General features: G+C 43.6%; 1 protein-coding gene across 1 annotated transcript in view; it reads left to right on the top strand.

Moving 5' to 3' along the window:
* The window catches only part of ERN1 (endoplasmic reticulum to nucleus signaling 1), a 749,808-nt gene that overhangs the window by 583,736 nt on the left and 141,063 nt on the right, over positions 1 to 25,009 (top strand). The window contains exons 15-18 of the mRNA XM_069654991.1: positions 1,803 to 1,992; positions 2,262 to 2,361; positions 6,090 to 6,289; positions 7,923 to 8,070. Of these exons, the coding sequence (XP_069511092.1) occupies positions 1,803 to 1,992; positions 2,262 to 2,361; positions 6,090 to 6,289; positions 7,923 to 8,070 (638 nt within the window). The remainder of the gene's footprint in view (positions 1 to 1,802; positions 1,993 to 2,261; positions 2,362 to 6,089; positions 6,290 to 7,922; positions 8,071 to 25,009) is intronic.

Raw genomic sequence — 25,009 nt, 5'->3', positions numbered from 1 at the left:
GACAATCCTAGTCCCCTTCCTTGGCCACACACCCAGTGCTCACTAGCAGCAGCTTTCCTGGGCAGGTGCATGTCCTTATATGGACTTTCCTGCCCTGAGAAGGCCAAACTCCAAAATGGCCACAGAACAAGCGAAAATCTTGTGCATTCAGGGCACTAGCCATTTTAGTAGCCATATGCAGTAAACGTGGATGGGCATACCAGAAATAATGCAAAAAATGTTAACCATTTAACTGCTGCCACAGTTAGGCACACATAAAAGTAACTAAAAATCCCATGTGTAAAAGGTAGTGATACAAAAGTGTCCCCAATGCACTGAATTGTAAGATGCTGTGTGCAGTATACAAATATAAGAATTCAAAAGGGAAACAAAGTTTTCCAGTACTGATGGTCTGACGGACTGATCAGTTTCCCCATAACATGTGAGCGAAGGGGGAACTGCAACTGAAGGCTTTACTTCCCTTCAAAAATGTTAGGTCAGGATAAAAACGGAGCAAAAAGAACAGGGTTCCATAAGAAACTATGGTGGGAAAGTCGCAAAAAGAAAATCTTGCCTAACGCACAGTGACCCTATTTGTCTCCAAAGATTCCCTGTTACATGGTGTAATAGACTGAACTCTGAAACTGGTGGGACTAAAGCATTGTTTTTGTGGGTTGACGTAGCTAGCCATGTTGAGGCTTGCAAATATATTGTTCACCTTTTTTCCTCCCACTTTGCTACCTTAGTGTGTATACCTATGCTACATTGTTTAACTCTGAAATGGTAGGTAACACTTTTTGGGGTTACAGACTGGATTTAAATATGTGCAGTAGTGAGTTTACTTACCAGTAGTGTGTTGAACCTGATGCTTTATTGTACTTTGTCTCGGTAGTATAGCTCAGCAGCAACATGCTCGTCTTGGAAGCAAGACGTCGCGGAGCAACACAGGCTCGATCCCCGGGTCTGTGTTATAAATAACCAATTAGAACATTATAATATACCTGTATGGACCTCTGTTCTTTAACAGGATGTGCTCTTGTTAGCTGTACTTCACACCAAGCCCACTGCCTCTTGAGTCAAAGCCTGACTGCTCAGTACCGCTGGTCAAAGACTTTAGTGTAAACTGGTTGAGCCTTCAAGTTGGCTTCTCAGAACCCTCTTAACAGGAAAAAAGAAATCTGGTGTGGTCTTTTACGCAGTGCCCAGAGGCGTTGCTAGGGGAGGGGGCTAAGGGGGCTATAGCCCCTCGTCTTTTGGTTGTAGCCCCGGATAGAATCTCAGGAGCTACAACCAAAAGACTAGCTAGCCCCCAGTCCCGACCGTTAGGACATTGGTGTAGCCCCGGGTCTTTTCCAGACCTAGCAACACCCCTGGCAGTGCCATACATACATGGCCACTTACTGAGGGATGGGTGTAGTGGGAGGCAAACGTGTAGTAATCTGTGCAGACGATGCTGAGAACTGTGTGGTGGGATCGCCCGATGTTCTTCACTGGTTACCAATTGGATGTCATGGTTATTGAAGGATGACATTACTAGAGATAATGTATAGATAGACTTGCGATATAGGTGTGGACGTTATTATAGTGCAGACTTACTAAACAAAATGTTAGCCGTGAATGAGCCCAGTTGAGCCTCCAGAGGGGCATACATTGCAGAAGTAGTAATTGCAAGCAGAAATGCAGCATAGCAGAATGTTGCAAATAACACAAGCATATTTGGAGTGTCTGCTTCCTGGCCAGTCAAACAACTGTCTTGCCGTAAGTCCATTGGAATTTGCTAAGCCAATTTTGGGTAGCTGGCTTAACCTTATTCTTTGTTTCAGGGGTCGGTTTGATAATCGAGATGTGGCAGTAAAAAGAATTCTCCCAGAGTGCTTTAGCTTTGCAGACCGAGAGGTGCAACTTCTACGGGAGTCTGATGAATACCCCAATGTGATTCGTTACTTCTGCACGGAGAAAGACCGTCAGTTTCAGTACATTGCTATTGAACTATGCGCTGCCACGCTGCAGGAGGTAGGAACAACGCGTCAAGCATTCAATCTGCATCCAGCTTCTCTTCAGGTGCCTTTGTGTGAAGTTGCTGAAGGCATTCTTCCCTTGGATACGTTCTTTGCTTATGAACAAATGTTACAATGTTAAAACTAAACATGAATATAAACTGTGCTGATTTCTTTTTTTTTATTTTGCCAAAAGGTTTCATGAAAAGTCAATGTACACATTTAATTTGACATGCCATACAAAAACCTTCTTTGGGCACTATACTCTGTTTCCTTGTGTTGCAGTATGTTCAACTTAAGGACTTTAATCGACATGGGTTGGAGCCCATTGACTTATTGCAACAAACTATGTCCGGTCTTGCTTACCTACACTCTCTCAATATAGGTAAGCTTTTATATTCAACGTTCTGTTTGCATGGCCAGTTCACATTCTATGTTTAATGTAATCTAGAAATCGGCAGTACTTGTGTGCACGGGGGCCGAGTATAGTATTCTAACCCTTTGAACAGCATGGTTTGAGTCAATGCTCTGCGTCAAAATGAAATATCGGAGCCCAGTGCAGTCTCCGATATGCGAAGTAGGTATTTACATAGTTCAATGTGCTGTAGAACTGGAATCCAAGTACACCTTTCCAAAGGTCCACTGCTACACAGCCACAAGTGTATAGTGTGCAGAGTACCTGTGTCCTATAAATATGTTGTGTCCCCTCTAATTGATGCCATCCATAGCCCCTCTGTCAGTTTCTGCAACTAAGGAAATCTAGCCAAAAATACAGCCGGCAGTCCGGGAAGAGGGGTGACCACAAGTATGCCATATGGACATACATACCATACATACTCGTCCCGGAAGGATAGCTCGGCGGCAACATGCTCGCCTTGGAAGCAAGACGACAGTGAGCAGCACAGGTTCAATCCCCGGTCCGTGCTTAGAAACCTCTGGGTATTTAAGCACGTTATGAATACGCAACTAAGCAACTAAAACAAACAATTACTGTAACAGCGCCTCGATGCCCGCCTGTGTGAGCTGCTTTAAATATGCACACAAAAAAATACCAAGAAGTATACGATAAATGACCCCAGGACAAGTACCAGGTGTAAACCTTGTCATTAGCATGTTACTGGTGACCACCTACGATTATCTGTAACTACGGGTGAGTGAATGCTTGAAACGGGCTGCTCTGATTGACAAGTCCGTGACAGCAATGAATAAAGGGACCAATGGGATTCTGCCTTTTGTGAGCTGTACTGCTTGGAAAGGAAACTGTATTTAACTCTGTGAATTGCGAGTGTATAGCAGTGTAGGTAGAGCATTGCTGTGCTTCTGTAATATTGGGCAATATGTAACTGTGTATATTAATAGTGTTGCAGATGCTCTCAGATGGGTGTACACTTGGTCTGTGTCTTTGTTCCTTCAGGTGTTCTTGTTACTTGGTGATTCGCCAGATAGAACACTGTCCTTATGTGGGCAGGCCTAAAGATTCCCATCTGCAAATGAGATGGAGGTTCAGTCTCAAGGGCAGTACTGTGGAATTTCTAGGAAGACAGGCCCTGGAACACGTGTCCACCTGCCCTAACTATATTACATAGTCCTCTAAAGCAGCACTCTCTTCCATGGCATACTGCTGGGTAGAAGTGCTCACCAAACCCAAATGGTTTAATGTTTATGATGGAACATCCGTGATGACTATGAATCACTTCATGTGTTATGCAGCCTGTTGCACCAATCGAAAATAGGCATTCCAGTCGTTTTCTGGAATTGGACTAGGCCAGGCATCTTTCGATGCAGTGTTATCGTGCTTCCCTCTACTTTAAGCCCAGCTTAACGCATGACATTGAGGGGATTTTGGAGATTACATTTTTGCGTACATTTCTGCAACTCTGTCCAGCTGACGGGGCAACATTTAATGACCCCCAAATCTATAAAATGTTCTCTTTGCTCCTTGTGTAGTATGCTCTTATTAGGGTGCCACACAATCTGTTACATCACTATGAAATATTGACATTGATCAGCATTTATACAAGTGTTATTTGTCTTCAGTGTTGTCATCAAATTGTTTTGTATTATGCTATGACATTTTATAATGTAATTGTGATCTTTTTTCCATGTTTTTCTGTAAATTATGGCCTTCTCCCAAAAACTGACATTGTATCCTAATTATTTCCAAGGATCCTAAAATTCACATCCATATTCAGTTACCTTTCAGGCATTTTGAATTATCACATCAAGTCTTGGAGGTGTTCCTTTCTTTTGGAAAGTTTTAACATTATTACACTTTTTTCTACTTATGTTCTACTTGTGGAAACCTAGGGTGGTGATGGGATGAATAAGCAAATTGATTTAGCAGGGATTTCAAATATGGGTAACCTGCCGGAACCCAGACAGTTCAATGGATAAAGTAGGTATTTAGGATTAAGAGAATAGATGTTTAGAAGTAACAGAAATTGAGGTATGGCCCCACATGTACTAGCATAGAAAATGAGACTCCATAGTCACTGCCACTTTAATTACATGTTCTTCAAGGAAGGTTTCAGGCCTGTGGATAAAAGATGTGGATGCATTGGAGTAACATGCTTGGGAGGACGCCTTGTTCCCCCCAGAAGGCATGGACAGTGTGAGATTACGCTACCTCCTGTTGAAATACTGCCACAGGATTTACTATATACCAGCAGGGCTGTGAAATAACAGTGTGACATGTTGGAGGGAACCTGGCGCTTTCATGTATATCACCCTAGCGGGCCACTTATTCAAACATTCTGATCACGGTAAAGTAGTTAGAATAGCGGTAAAGGTTAAAGCAGAAACACAATTTAACCCTTTCAATGGGCTGGGGGAGTTTGGGATTATGCAGTCCTCCAAAGCTTTTATTTTCTTCCTGCTGACTGTGGCGAGGTGACGAATTTTAGCACATTGAGTGGCGGGTCACCCACTCCACTTGCCGCTCACCCCAAAGGATTATTGGGGAATCTGATGGAAAAATGCGAGTTTTGACCAAGTGGCCTATCACAGCAGCAGATGCCCGGATTTGTTTAGGGTGAGCGTCATGGATAACCCACAACATCATGCAGTCTGAAGGACTGATGGCAATGTGAGGCTTAGGTGTAATTAGTGTGATTGTCCAGGTATTTATTGAGCGCAGACCAAATTTCGAGAAGCAACAGAGCGCTTTGCAATCATAGGGAAAGAGCATGGTGATAGAAGCAGAGAAACAAGGGAGTTGGGAGCTATTGGGAGGGGGAGAGCTCGACAATTTGTCAGCAAGGAATCTACAAGCAACCAGGGGAGGGAACTGTTGAGATCAAATCACCCAGACTGAGGTAGGATGGGTGTGAAGGGCCTGTTGACCTAGGTGTTTAGGGAGGAACCGTTCCTTGAAGAGGGAGGGTCTTGAGCTCCTTCTTGAACTGTAAAAACAAGTCTTTGGTTGACGGGGAAGAGAGGCTCCAGAAAGCATGTCTTCTGGTTCATTCCTTCCTGCACCAGCGGAGTTCAAGTCTGCACATGCCCTTACTTCTAGTGGATCGTAGGCCTCCAGAGATGTTGAATTTCTTAGTGAGGTAGCTTGGGGACTTTAGGGAGACTGCCTTGTCTGTGGATGATGTAGGAGGGTTTGAAGATGATACAAGCTTTCATCGGGAGCCAGTGCATTTTGATGAGGGTCTGGTGATGTTGCTGAATTTAGACAGTCTTTTGATGAGTCATACTGCAGCATGTAGGACACATCTCCGGGGTGCCAATGTAGTCAGTGTATTAGACAGTGGGAAAGAAATTCTTATTGAGGAAATTATCCAAATCATGAGGGAAGTATTGGAGTGGGGGATGGGTTGGGCAGGCTGGATTAAAGGTGGTCTTGAGCATCCCATCTCTAATCTTGGTGTTTGGAGCAGTTGTATATCTGTCACAGAAGACTGCTGTAATTTTGATCGTGAAATTTAGGAAAATGGCATTCTCATTGGCAAACTTTGTTATCGAGCGTTTGAAATGTTTTGGTTTCATAATTTGTTTTCAGGAAAATAAAAATGCAATAAAAATAGTTTAACAAATGGAAGCAAAGTGTAAAAAGTCCTAGTTAGTCAAATGATTTAATGTATAAAACTGAATTATTTTTGTTTATAGTCCACAGGGATCTGAAGCCTCACAATATTCTTATATCTATGCCTAATGCACATGGTAAGGTGAAGGCTATGATCTCCGATTTTGGCCTATGCAAGAAACTGGCAGTGGGTAGGCACAGCTTTAGCCGTCGGTCCGGTGTTCCTGGCACAGAGGGATGGATCGCCCAAGAAATCTTAAGTGAAGATTGCAAAGACAATCCTGTAAGTAAATGTTTAATTTCTTAGATGGCATTTTGTTACTGTTTTGTAGATTTTACTATAAGGCTTGCAAACAACGGATCTGCGTGAAATGACCGAATGCAAAAGTCCGACTACCAAAAGTCCGACTTTTTTTTCCTTTTTTCCCCATTTGTTCGCAAATATATGTGGGGGGAGATTTTTATTAACTTTACCCTCCCCCCCCACACACACACACATATCTGCGAAGAAATAGGGGTCAGACATTTGGGCCTCGGACCTTTTGCCCTCCGGCACTTTTGTCCTATTCCGCAAAACATCGATGATTTGCATTGACTTTTTGAAGTGTTTCCTCGTGTTAGTTCACTTGGTACTCAACCTGTCCACATCATCAACAATTATAGTTGATTGCAATGCTCGCCACAAACTACAGATGTAAAGCAATGAATAAAGGCACACATGGCTACATTGGTACAAGCCTATTTAGAATGGCTGCACTTACTAGATCCATTTCGTTTGACTCTGCATCCATATAGGCTATCATTCAACATGCACACGATAGTTATTATTTACAGTGTACTGAAAACATTTTAGGATTCTTTCCTTAAACCTAAGAGGCATACCCTTTTTGGTAGGCTTACTCAGACTAAAGCAGGTGACGAGAGAATTCCGGGCTTAGAGAATGTCCCAGTGTCAGCTGCGTAATATTCCTTCACTCTTGTAGCACCCAATATGCTGCTGTCAGCCTCCGAGCTTAAGTTAAAGATCAGCCATATAGTGAGGCCCAAGGAAAAGGAATTAGTTAAGACAAAGCATGGTTCTAGTTTCTTTCTGAACTGGAAGTGGATGGGTTTGTGGCAGAGAGATTCAGGGAGGACGTTCATTATTTGGTGACAAATGGGAGAAAAGGCTCTTTCTCCTTTTTGTCTTCCTTATATTTGGGCGCATAGGAGTCTGGCATCAGCAATTCAGGCAGTCTTGAGCTGGTTTCTTTTTTTAAAAAAACCTTTACCTACAAGATCATTAACTACAAGCGTTCTGCAGCTTGTATGGGGGGAGTGGGGAGAGTTTCCATGCCAGCACAAGAGTGCAGATGTGTTCATGCCATTTCCCCAGAAATGCACCAGAGGTAAGTACAAAAAACCCTGCTAGCTAATAGGAAGTCACTATTCAGTTTAACGTGCTCTTTTTCTCACAAATATTGTGGATATAATCGGGAGTAAAACTTTAAAGTTTTTACCCAAGTTGAAGATGGGCAAGTATTTATGACTTGTTTATTGAATTGAGTGAACAGGGAAGTAAGTGTGGGGTTGGTCTGTCAATCATTTATTTAAGATTCCAGAAGGATAGAAGTGTAGTCTTGAAGGGCACACCTGTGGTAATATGAAGATATCTACACAAATTTGTCCCGATGAAGAATGATAATACTGATTGCAGTGATGTTAAGTTTGGGGACAGTGTAAGTGACTTGTGTGCTCGGGTGATGGGTGATTGGACTGTTTGCAACATGCATGTTCTTGCAATTTATGAAAAGTCATAATATTGTGAAAATGAGAACTGCAAAGAATGCGTGTTGCTTAATGGCATAATGTGTGTATCAAAATGAAACCACTTGTTCAGACGATCATACATTAAAATGAGTGTCTCTTCCTTGCAGACTTACACAGTGGACATTTTTTCAGCTGGTTGCGTATTCTACTATGTGGTATCAGAAGGCAGTCATCCATTTGGCAAGTCCCTGCAGCGGCAAGCCAATATTCTTCTTGGGGCTTACAGCCTAGACTGTTTGGACCTTGAAAAACATGGTATGTATGTGTTCTGTTGGCTGTTTACACACAGTGGGACTGGCCTGAAAACCTCAGTCCTATCAAAAAAGCAGTCATCGTCAGAAGTCATTGTTCTGATCTGCCACCATTTAAATCTATTTCCTTTCTGTTTACTACACAGGGGTTGAAATAGCTGGGAGCTATTTAGCACCTGCTTAAAGCATAGGAAAGCCTACTTTGCTTGGAATCAACAGCTACCCTGTTAGCTCAGTTTTTCTAAAGTCCACATGGTCAGACTTTAAGATCATGCCCTGCGGGATGTTTTTTCGGAGGTTTTTTTAACTCCTGAATTTTTTATAGAAAAAAACCCATCAAATTTGTTTTAAAAAAAAAAAAAATCCGATGGGTTTTTTCGATAAAAACCCCGTGAAAAAAGTCCCGCGATGAAAAGACGTTGTACCCAATACAGATATCCAACTCTTAGTGCAGGCCTGCACCATTCAGGATAATGGTAACGTTGGCAGAGCAGTCGGGCTTATCTAAGGAGGGAGAGAGGGCTGTAGGAAGGTACAAAGAACGTGTAGCTTACATATGGTCCAAAGAGACACTTCTACACTCTTATATATGTAAAATAAATATATATATTTTATATATACACAGGTAAAGAGAATTATTTAGAAAGGTAATTACTATCATAAGAATTAAACACAATATAAAAACTAACACAATACTTCTGGTAAGTAAACCACAGTATAACTTTAGAATAGCAGTATGCAATTCGAGGAAAGTAAAACCCAATTTGTAGTAAACCGTTGTTTATTCTGTTTCTGGAATAATTAAGTTATACTACCAACATTGCAATTAAGTACATTACAATACTATCCAACTTATTCAGAATTAATAGTTGTACTACTACAGTAGCAGGTAAGTACACATGTAACTTATTCTATTTAAGAAATATTACAGTTACTGCACTAGCAATAGCAGTTAAGTACTTGTAAGAGTACCTCCACAGAGGCCTTATGCTTTAGCAGTCCTTCCTTAATTTAGGGCATGAGTGTTCTCAGAGGCAGAAAGGGACGCTGGTAGTCCAATGGCCGCAGTAGGCAGAACAGGGTCAGGCAACTGTAGGAAATAGAGTTCATGAGGATTTAGTCTCTAACAAGAAAGTATCAGACTTTATAGTTGTCAAAAGGGTTCATGGACTTTGTAGTAGGCTTCCTGAACACGTTCCAGCATTAGGCCTGGGCGAACTCTATGGGCGAGCACCCAAACGTGCAAATGACAACCCTAGCCACACAGGAGCGTCACAACAAATGTATGTAAGTATTACCTCAAGTCACAAAGTACCTCAGCAATGAAGATAATGTTGCAGACAGACGCCTTCATGATGCAGCAGCTACAAGACCCGGTCTCTGGATTCTTTGTATTCAGATGAAAGAAAGGACACTGGAGAGGAAATTACAGCAGCAGTCGAGAGGAAAGCTACCCAGCAAAGGATTATTCAGAACATCTCGCAACTCTGGGGTTTTGGCACCCTTTTCAAGACACCAGATCAACGCTTGTCGTCTGAATGATTTCCCTCGCTATCTCGGACCAGCACTCTGGTGAGGGGACTTCAAGGAGTGGAATCTTGCTTCTGGAGGTCCAACAGGAGCCCACCAAAGTTTCAGAAAGATTTGTCAGAAGATGAAGCACAGCACTCCGCCTTGAGGCGTCAGGGTATTGGCGGTTTGCAGCCCAGGAAGGTCACAACTCATTGTGGGATGGCTCGAAATACAGCTCTTAAGACTGAAGGGTCAGAGTCGTCTTCAGGACTCCTCTGTCGCATGGAAAAAAAGGGTCAGCACAGGCAGCGCTTACTCAGCTGGCATTTCTGGTCGCTGGAAGTAGCTACAGGTGTCTTCTCTTCATCTTTCTCAACGTATTCAGCTCCAGTAGTCGACTTATCTTCAGCTTCCAGATCCCGGCTATTTATCCAGTAACCCAGCCAATCTGCGCTCATGCTACATTCAGACTTTGGGGTGGCTATCCTACTAGGACAACTAGTCTCCCAGTTGAAACTGGTTCCAGGCAGGCATGCTAGAAGACAAAGGACTGAGAATGTTCCTACTCCTCCCTCATTTCTTGTCTTAACAGACACACTGGAGCCTTGACGGGTTTCTCCAAGGATTCCTGCCTTAGAGAAAGTCATACCAGGACCTCCCCCACCCAGCACGGTAGAGGAAGGAGCAAGAAAGGACAAGCACACAAGAAATGGAGAAGACATTATAAAACCACCATTTTGGGTCCATGGTGACCCTTCTGTCTGTTACTGTGGCTGTGAACACAGCCTGCTGGTAACAATAACGCACGTCCACTGCCACCAGCAATTCAGGTATGCTTGTCGCTCTAACAGAAATGGGATACTGTGTGATCCTTCAGCACTCCACATAAGGTGGGGTGTACTGATCTCACAATGGGAAGTGTAAAAAGGATAGAAAGTATCCTTCTACCCATGGGTATATTAGTTCACACAAAGAAAATAAGAGAAAATAAAAAGGGAATCCTCAACAACACTGCACAGAAAGTGATGTGTGCTGCAATAGTAAAATGTAGATGCCCAAAAAGTTATAGCAAAGTATGATTCCAAAAATGAAGTATGGCGGGAGGAAAACATGACTCCCATAGATCGTGTAAAAGAAAGGATGCGTGGGGAAAAAAGTTCCCACTCACCTAGGAACACAGAAAAAGAATCTACAAATCCAGCAAAAAGTGCTGGGCGTCTCGCAGGTGAAGGTGATTTTACATAAATATGAAAATCTGACCTAACATACCAGGAACTACCTTGGGCTCCCCAGGGATATGTGACATGAACTTTGAGTATTTTCAAATGTTATTAAATACTAATTAGGACAAATCTAGTACACATTGAAACATAACGGATCGTGCATAATGGGCAAAAATGTAGTGCCCCTCCTGTAGCAGTTAGATTTTCCGTGCGCTGGGTACTCGCACCTGGTTCCCTAGCGGAAGCTCCTGCCTGCTGGGTGATGCCAGACACCCATGAGCTGGTTTTAGCTCCTGCTTATTGATTGCTAATTTCAACTCCTGCTACACCAGCTGCCATGATTTCCCTTTGGTGCACAGATCTGTTACTATTTCTTATGTGCGAAAAGGTTTATACATTAGTACATTTCAGCATCATTTGAAAGTGTTTAACATCTGTTTTGTGACCATCTCTCCAACCCTGCAATTGGCAACTCTGGCTACATGCCAAATACAGATAATCCTGCCAGCTTCTCATAGATTGATTACACCAGAGACCCGATGCAATGAATATAGATACTATAATAATTCCTTATTGTATCTAGGTACAGATGCTCCTAGCCCTGTTAATGACTTATGGAGTGCGTACATCTTTGTCATTAACCCAAGAGGCTAAAATACACAAAGAAAATTGGGGTCAATACAGATCAATTCAAAGCAGTTCAGTCGTATTCAGACATTTAAAGTAATTTACAATTCTTCACATGTAGGCTTTAATGGGGTAGGTCTGCGTGTCCTCCTAGCACATGGCACGTCAGCAGCAGTAAGCTTGAGCAGGAATTGCGATTGCAAAGTTTGAGGAGCAGGATATCGGGAGATGCAGATAGCTATGTAGGAGGAGACTGTCATGGAAGGAATATTTCACCAGTGAAAGGAATTTGGACAGGGACTAGTGAAACGTGGAGAGCCAACCCGGGGTAAGGTTGCAAGAAAATGTGGGTTTGAAAGATTAAAGACTGGTCTGGTGGTAAAGTTGAATTCTATGTTAATGGGATTAAGTAATGGAGTGGAAGCCCATTAATGCATCTGGATAGTAGTCCGGTCTGTTCAGGATAGTTGAGATTTGGATTTTCGCTGAATTGTAGATGAAGTAGGGATGGATTTTCCAGATGTTCAGCAGGCTTGTTCTGGCGACCATGGCAGTGAATGCGGCAAAACTGTTGAGCACCAGCTCAATATTTAAGATAACTCCTAAGTTGTGGGGTGAGGATATAAAAAAGAAATCATATTGGTGAGGGGGTATTAGTGGTGAGACGGAGGTAGGAAGGTGCATCATTTCTGTTTAGAAAAGGTTTTCAAGAGTAAGTTAGGGAGAGTGTCTCTGGCATAGCTTACTCTTTAGCTTGGGTCTTTAGCAGGTATTGGTCTCTGAAACTTTCAGTTGCTTGTGCACTCTGTCTCTGCTGTTGCCTATTCATGTTCATTTCACACATCAAGAGTGCAGGAAAACTTAATTGAGGGTTCTCATGTGTTGGTTACTTTGCTGGTTGCATTAAATTGCTGAACAATAACAATACCTGCTCTGTCTAATGCAGCCCGTGAAGCGACACAGCTTTCCTGTAAGAAAGGGTCTTGGCAGTTTCATACTGACCCTCCACAAGATCCATTTTCAATTTGGATTCTTCTTTTGGGACGCAGATCCTCCACTTTTAAGGAGGTATTGGGGCTGAGGTGGGAACACAAGCCCCAATCTTTGGACATCTTGCATTGTTCTGCAGCATAGCAGAAGGGGACTAGTCCTATGCAAATCGGTGCTTTTCCTGCGGCCACTATAAGGGCACAATTACATTTTTGAGATTCTTTAAAATGTTGCTTTCTTTTGTTGGTTTTTCTATTTTTTCAACTTTACTCTTGTGACGAGAAACACTTCTATTGACGCCCCCATGCCATAGTAACCATTATGGCCACCAGAGCATGGTTTTTTTAAAAAAAAAAAAAATCCTATTTTAATCTCTGGGTGAATCTCACCCGAAAAATGTGTTGGAGTAGGCTGATGGAAGCTGTAATTTAGTTTTGACTTCACTATGAGCGCAGTCTGTAGTATTGCATTACTATCCCAATGCACCAGTATGGAAGCCATTGGGATAGTAATGTATTTTTTAAGTCCTACTCTCTACAATTCTATTTTGGACCATCATTTTGTCTAGGTCAGGAGCCTAGCCTGTGACTCCAGTTTTGGACCATGATTTCTGATTGACTATACTGGCTAGGGGCGATGGGAGTTGTATTTCAAAACACATGGTCTAGGCGCACAAGGCAGGCCTAAAATAACTTTAGTGCTGGCGTTGCTCACTATGAACCCAGCCCTTTAGGGTGGTTTAAACTGTTAACCTGGTTTTCGACTCCAAACATGTGCAATACACATACTATTTTCAGGGCCAGTCTGTTTAGCTGACCGACAAACGTTTTTGGGCCTGCCACAATCTGTGATAGGAGGGCTGGCTTAGGGCAGCGCCTGAGTGACTTTGTTTATGTAGAGGAGACGCTATCCATTCCTCAGATTCTTAAGTGAATTGCTGGAAGACTCGAGTAAAGATGGACCTCTGCATCTGAGGATCTGGTTTGGCTATATTGGCTGGAACCTCCTTTGTTCTTGCTCGCAGTTCTTCTGAAGCTGTTGAAAACCGATTCTGAGTTCTTACACGCCATCTCTCGGTGGTCCTTGCAGGTTGAACTGGCTGCCCAAACTTTTGACTATTTCCTGGATGCTGATGTGTTGCCTCCCTGAAACATTCTACAGGACCAAGCACCGCAAGCTGTGGACTACCTCTGGCCTGGATAATTGGCGGCTCACCACTACCCTGCCTCATTTTGCCTCGGGCTATCCTGTTGCACCACCATCCATTGTTGATGACGTGCGACTGTTCTTTGCTGATTAGCTTTCCCCTCCAGCTGACCGAATCCTGCATGTCTGGTTCCTCAATCTTTAGCCACCTTCAGTTTGACCATTCTAAGACCCTCTGACATCTTCCCAGTGTAAGTGGTAAACCACACCATTACCAATCCCCTCATCACAATACCTAGGCTCGTAGGAAAGAGTGGAATAGATGTTAACATTTCTTCTTCACCCATAAAGCTGCAAGCCACAGTGGAAAAACTGTTCAACGCACACATCCAACCCGGTAGTTAGGGTTTCACTGACTCGCCTTACAATTCTTCTCTCACTACTTTGTACCACCCGTCACACCCGAGCAAATTGTCTTTGTCCATTGTTAGGAATATTTGAGTAACCTCTGTGGTAGGGTTCTGATAGACAAAACTAGTAGTTGGACACAGTTGTCACTTAATCTGTCCAGACTCACAGGTAACATAGGACATGCCGTAGGGCATATTTAGGGAGCTATAAGCGTGGTTTATTAGTAAAGTTGTCAACAGCAGAAATATTCAAGTACAAAAATATGCTATTTATTAGGACTTTAAAACACATGTAAAACTACAAAATACTCCTATATTCAGTGTTAGCAATCCCAAAATGGAACTAAAAAGGCACTTTCTCCTCTACATAGATAAAAGCAATTCAACAATGCAATGTACACCTGTAATAGTAAAGTGTCAAGTGAAATACAGTAAAACACAATATATTGCACCCTGCCTTATAGTTTCAGTACCTTACGTATGCAGTCCTACACTAGCAGGTAGGGGTAAACTGTCCAGTTTTCAAGTGAGTGGATGGTTAGGTGACGGGAGCGGGGGTTGGGATGGGATTTAGGAAGTCCACATTTCCATTTAAAAGTGCAAGCAGATGAGGAATTTGAGAGCGATTGTATTATCCTAGATAGTAGATTCAAACGATGGGGATACATGGATGAGATTGTGAGTAAAGCAAGAATGAAAAGTACCAAGATCAAAAGAGCTGACTTACTGAAACCCAAGTCAAGAGAAAGGATTGAAGATTCTAAAGGAAGGATGAGAACTCAGTTTTCAGCTGAAAGTCAAAGAATGTTTGGCCTAACACACAAACATTGGAAAATATTAACTTTAGATTCGGATCTCAACATTGGGACCAAAACCGAATATTTTTTATACGAGGGTACCAACACTTACTATGTCCATCATTTTTTAGAATTGGCTACACCATAACCTTAAAGGTTTTCGTAAATGCGGAAATTGCAGCATGTGCTGTTACACAAAAGAATGCCAAAGTGTAAAGATTAATATAGACGAGAGAAGCAAATAGATGATTTTATTAATTGCAGGACGAAATTTGGGATCTATGGAATTATTTATGTATGCAAACTTGTTTATATTGATAGCACAATATGTGAGCTACGTATAAGAGTAAGAGAATACCTTAATGCGCTACACAAAGAGGATTTAAGATTACCATTGTCCCCACATTGGCAGCAATGCCACCAGTTGAATGGTAAAGCAGAAATTCTATTCACTGGGCTGAAGGTAGTACCAAATGACCCAAGAGGTGGGAATAGAGCAATAGCTCTTAGAAGACATGAGGCTAAGATGATTAGCAGGTACAGAACGACTTTTAGAGGTTTAAATTCTGACCATGAAATGGGCCACCTCCTGTGAGTATAAATGTTTTAATACACTATTGATATGTTGAACAATTAAGTTTATTGAAATGGTGCAATGATATTATAACGTGCAGATCTGGTCCTTTGTCCATCGAGTTGGGGACCTTTTTGAGAAAATGTAAGGCTTGACTGGTTTCTAGTGGGAAGTAGATACTTTCCAGGTCTTTTGCTTTATCCCAGCGTGGATTGCTTATTAATTAGAAATACTAATCTGAAACACTACTTCGCTATGGCGTCCCTTAATCTTTGAATCAAGGAGGCACGGAAACAGAATTGTCTATTTCTGTTATGTTGTTAAGGGTAGTTTGTTGGTTACCTGATTTTCTGTGTCTCCACTCGCTCCTTAATTCCAAGAATTATGACAACAGTTGCACATTGTATCTTTTCCCAGCTTGGAATGCCTGTTAACTTGAAACATTCATTTGAGACGTAACAACATTATGCGATTTTATTTTTCAAATCTAAAACGACACTTCAAAAGGTTGTTACGTCAATATAGGTAGTTGATCGTTTTTCCTATCAGAAGCTAGCTCTGTACTGTTACTCACTCTGTATTTTTAAAAGAATCTTGACAACAGTCGTAAAAATTTCCGCAGGTTCTGGGCCTCCATGGTTGCCCCCCACTGGCCTTCAAGACCCTGGTTTTCAGATCTGCTGCAGTTGTGCTCCCAGGGTCCTGTCCATCCTCTGATCTCCAGCAGGGGCTTCTTGACGCAGCAGGGCGGACAGTGCAACATCCATACCCAGCCAAACTGGCCCAGGCAGGCTTGGTTCCTGATCGGCTGAGGCATCAGCATGCTCGTTTTTCAAATGACAACTGGGACATCATTCAGCAGGCCAGGAGGCCCCCGACCCGGTTCCAGTATAAGAGCAAATGGACTTGGTTCTGCCATTTTGCTTGCGGCCAGGGTCTGGACCCTGTCACCTGTCCTCTGGATGACATACTTGCCTTTTCAGCACATCCGGCTCAGAGTTCAGGTGGATACTTGCTGCACGTATTTGACGGCCATGGGGGCTTACAAGAATTCCCCATAGCATGTGTTTTTGGCAGCCAACCGAGTGGTTAAGGCTCACCTTAAGTGGTTGTCTAGGCTTTTTCTTCTGGTGCGTATGCTGCATCTGGTCTGGGACCTCAACGTGGCTCTTGCAGCTTTGTAACGCAAGCCCTTTGGTACTTTCCCCATATTGGGGACCCCCACAAGGATGGAGGAAAGGGGACTATGAGTACTCTAGTCACTACAGTGAGTAACTTTCTGGTCTTTACTCTTGCATTAGGCTCTGTGCATATCAATTTAATCCACTACAGGAACCTGTCCCCTACCCCAAAGCGCTCTTGAGTGGTGTATAGTCATCCCTATTGGACCGAGTCAAACGATTTAATTGCATCCAACGTGACCACACAGAAATCCCTCCGTAACTTCATCCTGTCTGACAGAATGTAATATCCTCAGGTTCTAGATTGTGGTCTTACCCAAGACATACCCCGTCTGATCAGTGTGGATCAGTGTCCCGTTTAATAGCTTCAACCTCTCCACAAGGTGGGCTATTAGGATCTTGCCGTCCTGATTTACCATAGACAATGGTTTATAGGACTCCCAGTTTTGCTATGGTTTACCCATTTTAAGTATTGGCACTATTATGGACTCGCTCATGCTTGGGGGTAGTATTCTCTGCTTGTAAGCTCCCACAAAAGTTTCCAACAGTCTTGGGGTACATCTCAGATATGTACTCTCTATAAAATTCTGCTGCAAGGCTGTCTCCTCCTGGCGTTTTACCTATAGGCAGTGCAAGAATTACTGCTCTGTTCCTCCCCTGTCAGTGGTGGCCCTTGTGTATCTGCCAGCTCACTCTCCAATCTGTATAATTCAATCTCGGACAACGTCTCCTCAATTTCTCACATATTCCCTTCCCTATCCACACTATACAGATCCATGTTGAATCTCTGAAATATATCATTGATCTCCCTTTGAGATCACCATAACTCAAACAAATTCGTCAACCATTGAGCTAATAATCATTCATGGCACTTCTCTGTGGCACAGCCACGCTAACACCCTACTGGGTTTGTCCCCTTTTTCATGCAGTTTCTCAGTGTAGTTCACGTAGTCTTACCTACCCAGCCTTTCCCAGTCCTCCATGCAGTTTTTTTTTACCCTCTGCTCCGTCGTCCGCTATCTGTGAGTTATCTACCCACTCTATCTGCGCCTCCATCTTTGATTAGCTCTTCAATAGCGCTCCCCTGAGCCCGCCTGTTTTAGCAGTTGCTTCACCCCTCATCACAACCTTAAACGCATAAGACACAACATTTCCCTCGTTCTACACTCCCTCTGTTAACTTCAATGTACACTTAAGAGTATTTTTTAATCAAAGTAAAGTGTCTAGTTGCGTGGCAAGCTGGGTGACAAGGATGCAAAGTCATAGGTTCAGTGTGGAAGTCATTCCAGGACGTGACTGTGTTATTAGCTGATCATTTATCAAGGCTGGGAAGCCAGGTTGAAGAGGAATGAAGAGCTTAAGTAATTTCGTACATGGTTTTTGTAAGCTATGGAGATATTGTGAATAAGGAGGAGTGGTTGGAGGCTGCAAACCATGAGGTTTTGGTGCAGGTCAAAAGAAATGTTGAATCAGGGTGGCTAAACAAGGGAGTATTGACCAAGGGTGAATGGTCTTTCTGGGAGGTGCACAATGAGTTCTGTTTGGTGGATGGTTTGTTATATCATTGGGAGCGTGTGATTGTCCCTTTTTGCTTACTGAAGTGGATAGTGTATTTAGCGCAGTGTCCAGTCATTAATTCGAGTACAAAAGGATCGAAGGCAATAAATTAGAGTAAAAAAAACAGGGGTTTAGGGTGGACCCCCCACCTCAAAAAAAGTGCATTCAGTCTTTTTTACTGGTCCTTTTGACTCAAATGTATTGTATTGTTATTCGAACCTTTGTATTCGAATCTTTGACACTAATCCATTTAGCGCATGAAGGACAGGTAGGAGTGTTGTGCACTAAAGCAGTTCTGAGAGATGAATATCGGTGGCCTGGTTTTGACTGGGATTTGTAGAGGAGGCTGACTGATAGTGTGGAATTTAGTAAGGCGGGAAAAGGAGAGGTAGCTAGAATTCAATCTTTTTGTGGAGGGAGGTCAAGGAAAGTTAATTATTGTGCTTATAGATTTATTGTCCTGGTGGACAGAATTTAAGACTGTAAGGGAAACCAGTGTAGAAGCGGTAGGTGAGTTTATACAGGAGGTGTTTGCGAGAGAGGGAGTGCCCGGCAGCATCCTTATCGATAATTGAACACAATTTACTGGTGGCTATTTTCCAGAATATTTAAAGATTTGTCAAATAAAACATAAGAGGTCAGCTTTGTACCACCCAGAAAGTAACACTATGGTGGAGAGGTCGAATAGATGTAAAATGGACGCTATTCGGATTGGCTAGTGCTTGTGGCAAGGGATAAGAGAGTGGCAGTGCAGGAGAGACTATATTCGATACGAATGTCTCTGCATGCTGTCACGTGCATTCGTGAGAGAACTGTAATAAAGAGGGCGCGAATGACCTGAAACGAGAGAGAAAGGTTGCAAGCGACTCGGCACAGTGTAAAGTGTGCACGATAAAGCTAAAGAGGGTGCCAGTAGGCACAAGGTGCAAGTGTGCAGGAGAATGAATGAAAGGTGACAGTTGGCACAAGAAGACAAGGGGAACAAGAAGGGAGGCAGAACACCCCTTAAGGCAAAAGGTTAAGAGTAGGAACAGCAGGAAACAAAAGATAGGGGGTAAAACTCAGTGGTCGCGTTTAGGAGGAGCAAAAGAACCTGGCGTTTTCGAAAGGCTCTGATGCTACCCCTTGAAAGAACTGTATATGAAAGGAAGGTACATCCTGACCAACTGAACTTGTGTTTTGAAACTCGAGGGGCCTGAGCTTGGGAAAGGAACCCTGAGAGGCCTAAGAGCTGAACTTGTATTTGAACTTGGAAGATGCCCAAGCTTGGGGAAGGGAACCCTAAGAGGCCTATTAAAGTGTAATCTTGATTATTTTGTGCTACTGAAGAAATTGAAGCTTGGGGAAGGGAACACCGGGCATTAAAGACATTGTTTGAACTGTGGAGAAGGTCCTATGAACAGTCCCTTTTGATTGGACTCATTATTTTGAAGTTGTCCAACCTACACCAGGAGAGATGATCACGTGAAACCAATCCTGGTTTCCGATTTCATTTATCCACGACTTATTTTTGCTTTTGAAAGACTTCCTAACACATTTATGTCAGAGTGAGGACAGCATCGGTTTAGTCGGTTTAGACGCAGACAGATTTTTATTTTGGACTTCCAGACTTAGACTGCCCTTAGAAACATCAGTTAAGTGAACCATCCGTTTAGTGTTAGTGCCATTTAGGCATTGCGCCAACTGAGAAGCTTTAGTAAATGAAGGTTTTGAAACAAACATCTTTGAGCCTGTGTCTCTTGATGCCATGCCTGTCTCACACAGGGTATAAAAGCATATATTTCAGAGCTTGTTGCTGTGGTCTTTCCTTTGTCTGAACCAAATAGATTCCTCTGCCTCTGCGCCTGTACTGTTTAGTCTGGATAAATCGCCAGTGTAGAGGACGCCTTATTATGACCTCCCCCCGACCATCTGGGGAAGACCAGGATTCACTCTATTTTTAAAGTTCAGGCTGTTCACAATTATTGGTCTCGGTGGGGCCCCCGGGTGGGGGTGTCTCTTAGCCATGGATCTATGTGCCCTCTCCACAATGGATCCCTTCATCAGTGTTGCAGGGCCCACTTCTTGAAGCAGCATATTTTTCACATAGGTGGTACAATCTATTCCTTCCTCTCCCTCCGGTAGACCCAGGATCCTGATGTTGCCCCTTCATGCCGTCTCCTCTGCATCTTCGTAACTGTCTTCTAGTGTGCAAACCTACGCCATTAAATCTTGGACCTTCAACCTCAATTCCCTTGTGGCATTCATTGCTTCGTCAAAATTCTTCTCCGCTGAACCAACCCTTTCAGCTAGAACACACACATCTTGCCACAACAGGCCCACATATATTTTCACCTCATCCATCTTCTTCTCCATAGATGCCCTCAGAGCTGCCATCGCTTCCAGAATTTGGCTGTCCGCCCCCACCTGTACTGGCGTGGCCACTAACTTGAGCCTTCCCTTGCTACAGGGGAGTCAGCCCTTCCTTCCTGTGTGTAAAGGCCTCCATATTGGTTTGCTTGGCCCTTGCAGGTGGTTTCTTGACCGGCATGGGACCTGGTCCAGTAGCTGTCTTCTTGTCCGTGACCTCCACTAATGGTCTTTGACACCCGTCACTTCCAGGTACTATTATGCATCTGCACTCCGTCCCAGGGTGTTTCTGATGCTTGCAGCCCCTCTATTGTTAGCTTTTGTGTATATGACCTTCTCCTGCAGGTTGCCTATATGGCATTTTCTACACTCAATCTATGGTCCACCTGTGCCTTCCTGCTCCTTAATTAAGCAGATTGTATCCTCTCATTTCATTGGAATTACTTGTGTCCCTCGCTCAGTACTCCTTCCCTTCATGTAGCCCTAGTGGCCTATCGCCGTGCAAATCCTGTGCTCCCTCCAGGCCAGACCCACAACAGTGTTTACTTCTCGTCACTGACTGAGGAGCCTCCTGCCTCACCAGACCCCTCTACTGCCTCTGCATGCACTACATGCCTATCCTGGCTCAAGGCAGCAGCCCACCGCCTCTACCTTCGTCTGCTCAGTCACTGCACCCCATTCCTGCTTTGGTCAAACTATCAGGCTTCAGATGTCCACTCTGAATGGCAACAGCGTTTCATGACCTTACCATTGGTTCCGGTGACTCAGGTCTGCTCTGTTCACCATTTTGTTAAATTCTGCCTCGTCTCATTGAACTTCATCGTTGCCGCCTGGCATCCAGGATGCCACTGCTCTCTTCCCTGATCGCTGCAAGAGAGGATCTACACATTCCGCTAGCACATTTGGTTGCCAGACCCGTGATTAATGTTGCGGAAAGCTTATTTAATTATAGGATCCGTCGGGAGCTTCACAGAGGCACGTACTCAATACATGGCTGCCGGCCACGCCCCATCCTCTGGTTTAAAGGCTGATCTCATACAGAAATTATTAGATCAGAAGGAATCTTGGATTGTTCCTTTGCCATTATGTAGTGATGCAGTAGATTCTGGGGCAGGTCCCAGCAGTGAATATGGGCTTGTGGTTAGTATCACTATTGAAAATGCAGAAGTCGTTGTCTTCTCATGTCTCAAGCTTAACCTCAGAAGCTTTGGCCTTGTATGAATTATGGAAGAAAAAACCTAGAGTCAGAGAAAATGAGTTGGATGTTAACATGGCTAAGTTTGAGTTTGACAGGATAGAGCGACGGAAAAACTAGGAACACCAGCTGGAGTTGGCCAGATTTCAAGGGTCTCAAGACTCCTCCGGAGGTACTGCAAGTGGTTCTGGGTCCTCTTCTTATCCAAGAGTTCCTAAGGATCTGCTTGGTATGTATGATGAGAAAAATGATATAATTGATTGGCTCAGAGCTTTTCAGTATGCTTGTGAGGTGCAAGAAGTATGTAAGCCTGATAAAATGATTTGGTTGCTCTGCAAACTACCCCATTCTGGCTGCAGTGCCATTATGGATTTGGCTAAGGCTGACAGAAAAGTTCTTGACATATTGAAACATTCTCTACTCTTAAGGTTTGCGATTTTTTGATGAACCAAGAATTAGACGCGGACACAGAGGCTCATGGTGATTGGTATAAAATGTTATTAAATAATAAAGGGGTTGGAAAATGCTTCACTGGCCCTAATCTAGGAGGTATTGCCATACCTGAACCAAATGCTAAGTGTCTCTCCTGTATCAAGATGTCAAAGCAAAAATATGCTGTGTCCGAAATCCTATGCTAGCCCTCTCTTTCTAAAAATAACTCTAAGGTGTTAAGTATTGTCTTGGGCTTGGAAAGTGCACAAATGTTCAAGTTCAACAAAAAGGTATCAATCCAACAGAAGTTTCAAATGGATAGTGTTCATAGTTCCAGGGAATGACTCCCTTCACCAGGTTTCTCTCCACCAAAACAAAAGTTCAAAAGAAATAACCGCATTCTGTGTAGCCCAAGAGGACAACCCCCTGCTCCTGGTGTTGCAAACCACTCTAGGAGAAATTACTTCCTTCTTCAGGTCTTTTCCACATATAATGCAATTCAAAATCCTAAGGCCATTAGTCTTCCTTGGGATTCTTTCCAAGATGCTACAAGTTGGGTGCAGGCCCCAGACTCGCAAAACACCTGTTATATTCTCCTGCCAGGTTCTCATCTAGTTTTTTTACTTTCATGACCAGAGGACATATTAACTTTCCTTAAATTCTTCTCATCACTGATGTATTTGTATCTCCCCCAATACTGGGACCATGAACATCAGTTTGTGATGTAAGCTGTAGGAAATTTGCCTCGTGTTCCAATTAGGAAATGCCTCTCCAGCTCCCTCCCGGGGCCCAAACTTCCACGGTGGACTCCCCGCCTCTAGGATGGCTCCCTTGGCTTCTCCGGCCCCGCTCCGGCCCTTCTCTTCTTCCGCTCTGCTTCGGGCAGTGCATCTCTGTGGCTGGTGGCGCGCTGCATGTCTCTCTGATGTCCCCTGTCTGCGCAAAGCTTCCCCTTTGCCTCACGTCCTGCCTCATCATCTCTCCTGTCTGCAGGAATGCATCTCCGTCCAGACACCGCCTCCCCTTTCATCTTGCCGCTTCTCTGCCTGGCTGCCACCTTCTCGATTCCCAGCCCAAGCTTGTTCTTGTTCGCCTGTCCGCCCAACAGCTTGGCTTCCCCGACATTGGCTAGCCAGTCAAATTTCTCTGTTGCTTTCAGCTGTTCCATCTTTGAACTCCCACTTCAAGAAAGGGAGTTGCACAGAGCCAATCAGCTTCCTCCAAGCACTAGACTCCTTAATAATCTTCATTTGGGGAGTCTGTTTTCCCGTCTCAGTCTTTATTATTCTATTTTCTACAGAATATTGAAAGATACTGACAGCAGGCTTTGCGGGTTGTTGAAGGGGTTTATCACAGTATGCCATCAAGGCATGAGGAATGGAGGGGATATACCTAACCACGGTCAGGGAAAGGAGTGATGATATCAGAATAATCACAGAAGACTCATGCCCAATCAGTAAAGAGATTTAGAGAGTGTACAAAGAAAGATGGTAATACTTTGTGTTTTGTGACTGATTCCTTGAAGAATTTGAGTGGCCGGGTAGAAGGTCATAAAACAACCACGTTTGAAGGCATAATCAATTTGGTGATGCTGGAACATAATTTGCCTCTTGTTCCCTGAACCTAAGCAACATTTGACAGATTCAAAGGAGAAAGATCCTAAGAAACTGGCCATTGCTGCTGCTCTTGGGTTCACAATAGTGTCCCAAACGGACAAGCATGCTTCTCGTAAGCACAAGGGGAGGGAAAAGTAGAAAGAGGATGTGGGTCTTCTGAAAAACCTTGTTCCTATAAGGCCCACAAAATGTTCCATAAGGGAAATAAGTCACAAGAACATGGAAAGGGTAGTGGGACTAACTATCCCAAGCATCATAGTGGACACACTAAGCCTCCCTATAAACCAAGGTCCTGTGGATTTTGTGTGGCCTGTGGAGCAAGTGACCATGTGAAGGGGTAACCCAGATGTAAGGGTAAGACCTTGGCGGTCCACTGTGGGAATCTGGCACTTACTCACAGGGGAAACTTTCTCCTCAGATTCCTTACCCTACTGTGTAGGATCTGAGGTAGTTGTAGGTACCTTGGGATCCTGGGAACCTAGCATTGCTGATAATACCAAACATTACTTTAGTAAAGGAAAGGATGGTACAATTTAGACAGAGGCTCGCGAATGCGAGACACTCAAACGTTTACCGGGGATTGGAGAAGGGATGCCGTAAATTAGCAGGAAAAGCTGTGTGGATGGAAGGAGCTGTGCGGAAGCTCCTCGTGTCGGGCTGCTCGTGGAAGCAGCGTTCATCCACCCGGAACGAGAGAGGAAGCCAGCGAGTGACTGCGGAGCCACACACAATGCTGGGGAGACCACAGCTGACTCTAGGGTGGAAAGTGAATGAAGCAGTTGTTCTACAAAGGCGTGGGCAGAGTCGGAGATGCAGGAAGAGAACAGTGAGTCTTCACAAAGCCGCTTGGGACCCTTGGGCGTTCCCACAAGTGCGCCTGCCACCATTTGATAAAGATAAGTTTGTTAGTTGAAAAGAGCATAAGAAAATATTTGAATGCACTATAGACAAAGTATTATCGCAATACCCAATAAGAAGAATGTTTGTATGTATGCAGACAAGACACAGTGCCAAGAGAAACCCCAACCGAAAACAGGGGCATCAGATGCCAGTGTGGGGGAGATGTTTGAGCAAGTGCTACCTTAGGCAAATATACCAAGTACCTCACGATATAAGCCTTTTTTGAATAGCCAAGGAACTGTGAAACAATTAACTGAAGTCCTGGTAGGCACGTACACCAGGCAGTTGAAGCCATGTAAAAAATCCTGGCAGGCGCGTATACCAGGGAATCTGAAGAGTTAAAGGAAATCTTTCAAAAAGACTTGCAAAATGGGTGTTTCAAACAAGAACTTAGTCAATGCAATGAAGGAACAAAAAACGTTAAAGTGGAACTT

This window comes from Ambystoma mexicanum, chromosome 3q (genome assembly GCF_040938575.1).
Source record: "Ambystoma mexicanum isolate Mex_15411 chromosome 3q, UKY_AmexF1_1, whole genome shotgun sequence".
Taxonomy (NCBI): Eukaryota; Metazoa; Chordata; class Amphibia; order Caudata; family Ambystomatidae; genus Ambystoma; species Ambystoma mexicanum.
Note: the sequence above shows the minus strand (reverse complement) of the source record. Positions and strands in the feature narration are given on the sequence as shown.